The sequence below is a fragment of the Clavelina lepadiformis genome, chromosome 1, assembly GCF_947623445.1.
Source record: "Clavelina lepadiformis chromosome 1, kaClaLepa1.1, whole genome shotgun sequence".
NCBI classification, from domain to species: domain Eukaryota; kingdom Metazoa; phylum Chordata; class Ascidiacea; order Aplousobranchia; family Clavelinidae; genus Clavelina; species Clavelina lepadiformis.
In genome coordinates, this window is record NC_135240.1 from 10,070,898 (window position 1) to 10,079,469 (window position 8,572).

At 35.4% G+C, this 8,572-nt stretch overlaps 1 protein-coding gene across 1 annotated transcript; it reads left to right on the forward strand.

Moving 5' to 3' along the window:
* The first annotated feature begins 1,866 nt into the window (after positions 1–1,866).
* On the forward strand, positions 1,867–7,677 carry LOC143464950 (transmembrane and coiled-coil domain-containing protein 4-like). The gene is made up of 11 exons (XM_076963023.1): positions 1,867–2,282; positions 3,350–3,500; positions 3,896–4,086; positions 4,182–4,324; positions 4,511–4,729; positions 4,809–4,973; positions 5,180–5,274; positions 5,388–5,514; positions 5,632–5,749; positions 6,286–6,465; positions 6,759–7,677. The coding sequence occupies exons 1-11, from the start codon at positions 2,023–2,025 to the stop codon at positions 7,138–7,140; spliced, it is 2,031 nt and encodes a 676-aa protein (XP_076819138.1). The 5' UTR covers positions 1,867–2,022; the 3' UTR covers positions 7,141–7,677.
* The last annotated feature ends 895 nt before the right edge of the window (positions 7,678–8,572 follow it).

The window sequence follows — 8,572 nt, forward strand, 5'->3', positions numbered from 1 at the left end:
TGCCTTATAAGGAGGGCGTTGCAGAAGCAGTGAACATTAAGTTTGCGTGATTTTTCTCGTATTCGCTCGTACTGCGCGTGTGCGTAGATCTACAATAAAACTGTGTAATGATTTTACAATCCATTTTTCATGTAAACCTCGTGAAATCGATTGTTTCACTTAGCAGTTATCTAACCGGTTAACCGGTTAGATAAATTCCAAATATACGGATATATCCGTTATCCGGATAGTAAAAATTATTGATATCCGAACTAACCCTAAATGGAACATTCGTGTAATGTAGATATACCTGTGCTGAATTACAACAACAATATGGAAAGAATGGTTATTGCTTAATGTAGGCCTACCATATTTTTATCGCCAAAAAAGAGGACAATTTCGCCAGCAAGTACAATGCAAATAAAGTTTTACGTTTAAAGAATTTATCACATGTTTGTTGCTAATTATACGCATATGCACAAGTAAATGCATTCAGCTTCAAAATCATTACGTTCTTTTCTGAAACAAGAATACTTCTGGCGCAGTTCATCAGAAAACAGTGTTCCTCTTTGGCATTATTGCTTAGCTTTATTTAGATTTTATGTTTGTCTACCCTAAAATAATGATAATAAAAATGATTAGACCTCATACTGTCGCTGAAAAGTCATTTGACTTGACTTAGGCCTCATGCCGTAAAGTCGCATAAACATATAATTCTGTTGAAACTATAAGCAAGAAAGCGCAAAATGCAAAAAAGGAGGACATTTGGGCATTTTTCAGTGTCCTCGGAGGACAATTAATTTTTACTTAGAAAAGAGGACAAATCCTCCTAAAAGAGGACATATGGTAGCCCTACTTAATGTGACATGTTTCAATTACATTATTAGATGAAAGTCGTTTGGAAAATTACTGTCTTATGTGTCATGATGCAAAACCTTTTTGCAATTTACAATTATTAGTATAACCATAACCAAGACTTAAAACTAGGGGAGTCCTGACGTACAGCTTCAATCTGACAATTTACTTAACTAAAGTGTCCATTGTTATTGCAATGAGTCCATTGTTACAACATGAGATAGGCTACAACGCATTGTTTCATAATCTGATCAAACAACTCGTCTAGACCGGGAAAATGCATGTAACAATAGGAAATCTATGAATAAAGGTGAAAAACCCGTAGGGTCACCCTACACCCTACAAGGGGCCAAAAAACTCTACGAGTGGCAACCTTGACTGCAATACACATACTAAATTGGATAGTGACTAGATAGCGACTAGATAGTGAATTAGAATTTTGACCTTTTGACGGCCAATTTGTCGCCGGTTAATTTGATCGCCGGCCAATTTATCGACGGTTAATTTCATCGCCGGCCAATTTACGTCACGGTTAATTTGATCGCCGGCCAATTTGTTGCCGGTCAGTTGTCCACTACCAGTTGTCGCCGGTGAGTTTGTTCACGGTCACTTCTCGTGATCCCTACAGAAGTATCAGTTAAAAGTTAAAACTTAAAAGTGTTACAATCACAAAAAGAAAATTGGCAGTGGGTTTATAGTTATACACCGGGATATACGGAAAAGGAAAACAAGTTTTTTTAGCACAACTCACTATCAGCAGGGCTCAAGCGACTGAGTGATAGGGAACCATTGCCACGTTTAAGTGGTGCAAAGACTTTCCTCAGCATGAAAATAAAAATTACCATACTATCAATGCAACATTAGAAGCATCAAACATGGGAAAGACAACACCATTGAATTGTTTTACTTCAAGTGTTCCATGCTTTACATTACTTTATTTTAAAAGCAAAATTTGATCATGATTTCATAGCTGAAAAAACTAAGTTAAGTTATACATAATTTCAAAACTTAGGCTATCCATTTAAATTTTTATAACAGCCATTAGGAGTGTAAGCATTTAAACTTACTTAACTTTTATGTGACGGATTGCATTGGAACTGACACACTTGTACATTAAAAGCACAGGAAGCAAAAACTTTCTACAATATTTCAACTTCGAAGAAGTCCATTTGTGGTTTTAAATCGTTGATGACATTTATGTCTCAGAAAAAAATCAACTTGGAAGAAGAAAGTTCTCAAGATGGTGCTTCTAAACAGTCCTTAACACCAGAGTGTGATTGTGAAAATCATCAAGATGAAAACTTTGACAACACCATCACAGATGAAATTAACAAAAATTCTTATACAAATTCTAAGTTTGTTGAATCACTTGGTGATATTACAAAGTTCAGTTATTCTGGAATGTGTGCATCTGCTTTAAACTTGTTGTTTGATGCACCAGAAGACAGGCAAGTTGTAAAATTTGTCAAGTGTATTGTTGACTATATCAATTCAAGCGCCCATGCAGTGAATTTTTGTTAAACTGATTTTTTGTGGTATTCTGAAGATAGAGAGATATATATATATCTTCTATCGGGATTCTTTCAATTTCAATACCCTTTGGGTGCCACATTTTATCCATATTATTTATATAGATTTATTACATATTTATATAGATACACAAATGCTTTTAAGTAAAGTACAATAATACAGAGTTTTTTTTTCCAGAAAGGCAGAGTTGTATACTCAAATATACACATAAATTTATTTGTCATTTTTGTTGATTCAATTTTTGCAACTTTGCAACATTATCATGGACTTAACCAGCTACCAATTTAGGAAATTTGTCTTTGCAAAGTTACTGCACTTTGAAAAATGCTTGTCTTACACTTCACAGTTCAGCAGTGGTATTACTGTAGTGAGATATGGTCATTGTTGGTCATTGTTACTAAATCACTGGTTGCTTGACCAAACTGGGAAATGTAGACCACGCTTAACATGCATTGTGTAAAATGGCCATTTTTATGGTTTTCCAAATTCTTTTTATTAAGATACTTTTAACAGTCATTGTATTTTATGCAAAATAGTTACCTGTAAATGGCAACTAGTGACATAACAAGCAACTTGAAGATAGATAAAGAAGATTAGGCCAGAGAGCAAATGAAATTGTCTATTATGTCCGACCCAATTTGTTTTATGGAAAATCGAAATTATTTATAATTAATTAGTTGATGTTTAATTGCAGAAATAGTTCCTATTGTCAAATTTCGCTGCATGGGCCCTTCCATAGTTTAATTTTTAATTCATATCAAAGCAGTATGAAAACCACATGGAAATATTACCATTAAATTTAAGCAAGCCTAAAGTGTTTTACAATAAAACTCCCTTTATATATTATTTGATAAACACATATATATCTGTTGGAAGTATTTACGGCGTCATTATAAATTGGTGTCACCACTGCAGCCAGTAAAGCACCATGTTGACAGTGGCATATCACGGAATCCATGCCAAGTTATTTTCTTTTTTACTGTAGAGAATACAGGCATACGTTTGTTACATCATTTGTGGCGCATCTCTGTTTACCCAGCAATGTTGCCAACACTATGATAGCACTTTCGGATGGCCATGGATTACCAGGAACTGACCTTTTTGTTGAAAATTTACTTCAGGATGAAAAAGTTAAGGTTTGTTATACAGTATATGTTAAAATGTTATAAACGTTACATAATGTATGTGTTTATCCACTATTTATGAAATGTGTTGAAGTGCAAGGTTATTCAAGTTAATCAAACACTGAATGTGTGAATGACAAACTTATCTACACTTAGGCGTTACAGTTTGTGAACCACCAAACTTTTATGTTCATTTGTACAAGAGTTCCATACATCATTAATGATGAGGAGCTTTCATAAAATTGAAAATTTTACAATGTGCAATTTTTGCACTTGTTGAACATAGACAACTTATATCAGCAAGAAAATGCAAAGTTTTTGCAAATCAGGTTTATGAACTAGCATATATTTGTTGTCTAATTGCTAAGCATCACATACTATTTAGAGTTATATTTCTATTGTTGCAGCAAAATATACATATTCTTCTAAATGATATGGTTATGTGGGCCGTTACTTCTTCTGGAGGTCGTTATGATGCTAGATCTCGATTTGTAATTCGGCATGTGACATGGCAATTGCATTTTAAATATGAAGATTTTGAAAATATTGAAGAGCTCATCATAGAGATGCTGAAAAATTGCACTGAGAAAGAAAAATCGTAAGTTGTTATATAATAGGGCAGTGTTTACCGTATGATGTCTAATGAATAACTATCTGCTTTTATGGTTATAAACAGGAAATTAATATGTGCAGAGAGCAAGAAGCAACTCGAAAAAAGAATGCGAGAAATCGTAAATGGAAGCGTTACGCTCTAATAGGCTTAGCAACAGCTGGAGGTGGGGCACTGGTCGGACTGACAGGGGGATTGGCTGCACCTCTTGTTGCTGCTGGTGCAGGTGATGTTAATTAGAATTAACTGAAAATAAAAGCACAACTATCTGTGTAATATTTGCATTAAATGTGTAATTCAATGACTCTCCTTGTTAATAGCAATTTTTCTAAAGCCATTTATGCTGACAGTTTCCCTTTGTAAGTGTAATTATGAACATTGAAAGTGGACTAAGGTTTGTGTACTTATGCAGGGGCTATACTTGGTGGTGCTTCAGCGGCAGCACTTGGGTCTGTGGCTGGCATTGCAGTTATAACATCGTTATTTGGAGCAGCCGGCGCAGGCCTAACAGGTTACAAGATGAAGCGTAGGGTTGGTGGAATAGACGAATTCGAATTTCGGCCACTTACAGTTGCCGCACAGCCAGCGATTACAATTGCTGTTTCCGGATGGCTATCAGAGGACAGGCAAAGTGACTAAGATAAAATACCATACTGCGATTTCTTGATATCAGACATGTGGTGACAATAAATGTCTATCACTCTAACCAGGTGGGTTTGTATATCCGTGGAAGCATATGTTGCAAGGTCGTGAGCAGTACACTTTGGTATGGGAATCAAAACATCTGCTTAGACTGGGAAGTGCATTCCAGTATATCATTGACAGCTTGATGAGTGTCGCTGCTACTGAAGCCTTGAAGTATACTGTTTTAGCAGGCATGTAAATGCATTGAACGTTTCTATTGCGTTTTTAAATTATGCATGAATGGTGCTTGCTTTTAGTTTTAAAATTGATGATAAATTAAGTAATGTCTCAAACAAAGCGTTAAATTTAAAAAAGTGAAATGTCAACATAATCAACCCTCTGCATTTTTAAACAATTTGTGTTTGACATCTATACCAATGCCATAACATTTTTAAAGGATTAATCACCGCAGTAGCCTGGCCAGCGTCACTCATTTCTGCAGCTGGTGTGATTGATAATCCGTGGAGTGTGTGTCTGCAAAGATCTTCCCAAGTAATAGCGCTGTTTACTTAACGAAAAGTGCCATTTTAACATCAGAGCTTGTGCATTTTTTCCTAAAACTACTTCTTGGCATGTGTCGTTTTCTTGGTAAATTTGGTTTCTAGGTGGGCAAACAGCTTGCCGAGGTTCTGCTAGCAAGGGAACATGGCCATCGTCCTGTCACACTTATTGGATTTAGCTTGGGAGCCAGGGTGATTTATCACTGCTTAGAGGAAATGTCAAAACGAAAAAGTGAGTTCTGTATGAAATTACTTTGGCCTCTATAGAATTAATATGTAAATCACTTATTTGTAATCATAAGTGAATCAACAAGCACCTTAACATCAACATTATGTTTTATTTTTCAAGATCATACTGGCATTGTTGAAAATGTTTATCTACTTGGTGCACCTGTTAGTGGAAAAGCAGAAGACTGGAAGATATTTTCATCTGTGGTTGCAAGTCACATTACAAATGTTTATTGCAGGTAATTTTTCACATACGGATGCTCTCGATGCTAGTAGGATGCAGAGACAAACCAGCAGAAGCAGTAGAACTCTAATGTGAAATGCGCTGACTTACTGTTGTAAAGTCTTACTGCCCTGATGAAGCTAAGCTGTATAAGTCAGCAATGGTTGTACATTAAAATATTTCACCAGAATGGGAATACTTTAATGTTGATACTATAATACTATGATTGGTAGAAAACACAGAATTTTTAATAACTTTTACATCAATCTAACGTGCACAGACGGATTTGCATTTTTGTGGATCTGGTAGTCGATTGCTGTATATTATAACTAGGGCAATTTTTTTATCATAAAAGTTTTATTTTGTCACAAATTTGGAATAATAAAGCTAAAATTTCAAAGTAAAAATGTTATTGTGTGCTTAGTATCAGGTTTAATATTTTTAAGGCAAATTTTAGCAAACGTTAAGTCATATTTTCAAAATTGTGGGTTAATAAAAATCGCTCTAACTATAACAGATGTTGTGGCTTGCAGATTTTACACTTTTTTACAGGACAGACTGGCTTTTGCGGTTCTTGTATCGAACAAGCGCGAGGCAAGTACAGGTAGCAGGCCTGCAACCGATTATGTGGGAAAATCGACGAATGATCAACATTGATCTAAGCTCGATCATCGATGGACATATGGATTATGCCAAAAACATGGATACTATACTGGCAGCAATAGGGGTTAGGTATGAGGATGATTTGCTACAAGTTGTGATTTTGAGGCATTTTATGTGTTTCCGTTTCACTGAGCTGTAGTAAAGAAGAAAGATTGAAATTTAAGGTCCTTTTTAATGTTAACTGGTGTGAAACAGCACATATAACATGGTGTAATATTAAACCACAGCTTTGCCAGACTCTAGTTGCGGTAGAGGAGGGTGCACATTTGCACTAAACAAATTTGATTTGTTTATTGGGCTGATGCCTGTAGTATCTAATGTAATAAACTTTGTCGTTTACTATCGACGGTATATATATACAGGACAAAAGGACTGCCGCAGAAAAAAGAATTATTAAAAGAGAAAAGATCATCCAGTTTACCCACCATACTCAAGTTGTCCAAGGATTCAGCGCTAACAACTTCCAGCTCATGTGACCAACTTCACGAGGATTTGCCTTCTGAACTAGTCGATTACAATTTATCTGCTGCTGCACAAGCAAAGGAGATGCCTGAAAGAAACTCAACTGAACAGCCTGCATTGAGTGACAATGTCTCAAACTTTAGCAGACAAGAAAATAAAATTATTTTTAATTATAATTCCAGTTTGGACTTATCTGAATTCAACTATTTGTATCTACAGCCGAATCAATCTAAAATGTTAATTTGCTCAAGAGTTACATTTTGCACTATGCCTGCTAAATAGCACAAATTTTATATTTCATTATTTCTTTCTGCCGATTGTCATTGTTGTGATTTAATTGCAAGCACTTTTTATGCGGTTTGTTGAAGGTTTTGGTGTTTTAATTTATGTTCATCCTTACTAGATTACTAACTTCGCAAAATGTGAGCACTACAGACTTGGAAGTCTGGCATCCTTTTAGCAAGGTTTGTTTTAACTTGTCGATAAAGCTATGGTTTTAAATAGCGCATCATACCTCTCCCGTGGAGCACAAAATGATTTATGCAAAGGCAAAAACCTGCAATTTATAGTTCGAAAATTATCGTTGAATGCTGGTGGATTTTTCATGCATCTTCTCACTTATCGTGTGGAAATGCCTAACATTAACAAAGAGGCAAACTTATTCCTTTGTGAGTGCATACTTTTCAGTATTTTTTATTAATGTCGTTTTTATCTTGTGTAAGTTTTGTGAAGTTCCTTTGGTGTCTGAAAAAGTGCAATGACTTGAATCTGTCGGTGTTTATTACAATAAGCAATCAATAAAATGCTTGGTCAGTCTAAGTAATTACAGGCGCTTACATACTCACTTCAATTGACGCCAACTTTAGATATAGCGTGTGGTGAACCTACCAGCCCAAATACAGACAATGCTGTTAAACAGGGTTTTGCAATTTTATTCATGTTGCATATAAAACGGCACAATGGAAAACGGAATGTTCAAGTGATTACGAGAAAAGTAAACGAACCAGATTTCATGGCTAACAAAGAGTATCACTTCATCGTAGAATTCTTGCATTTTATAGTGTACATGCGGCTTGATAAATGCCTATGAAATAGTACAAAAATATCTCACAGCATGCAGGCTAAAGCACTACTTTAACTTCTACATAGACTAATTCTGACAAACAAATTCCTAAAAAAAATAAAAAAACAAAATTCCCTATTGCAAGTAGCCTACACGTTTTTAGCAGAACAAGTCCACATCAACAAAAGTCGAAAAAACGATTATTAAACGAAATCATTATATCTTAAGTTCCAAAGGTAGCTGAAAATGTATGTGGAAATTGCCTCTTTGCATGTACCAACCACATAAAAATTTAGTAGCTGAAAATGTATGTGGACATTGCCTCTTTGCATGTACCAACCATATAAAAATTTACAAACGAAGATTCCCAAAGAATTACTTTGGCGCTGTTGACAATATCTTTTTTGCTCATTCTCTGGCTGTAGTTTGGGTGGTGGACTGCTTGGGCGGCTCTAACATTGTCGGTCGTGTTATAGAGACGCCAACCGCCGTTGTTTAAAAATCTCATCTGTTCGTAAAGAAGTCTGCAGCGATTTAACTGGCTTGGGTTTACTACTGGTTTACTACTGGTTTACTACTGGTTTACTACTACTGCATATACAGTAGCTAATACTGACAACTATATTAGAAACTTATGATTCTTTCTACAAT

What these genes read in the sequence shown, in the direction of transcription:
- LOC143464950 (XM_076963023.1), top strand. Translation starts at nt 2,023, where the DNA reads ATGACATTTATGTCTCAGAAAAAAATCAACTTGGAAGAAGAAAGTTCT. An exon ending in TCTTGTTGCTGCTGGTGCAG is followed by an intron (nt 4,325 to 4,510) that starts GTGATGTTAATT and finishes GTACTTATGCAG; the next exon opens with GGGCTATACTTGGTGGTGCT. An exon ending in GGAAATGTCAAAACGAAAAA is followed by an intron (nt 5,515 to 5,631) that starts GTGAGTTCTGTA and finishes TTATTTTTCAAG; the next exon opens with ATCATACTGGCATTGTTGAA.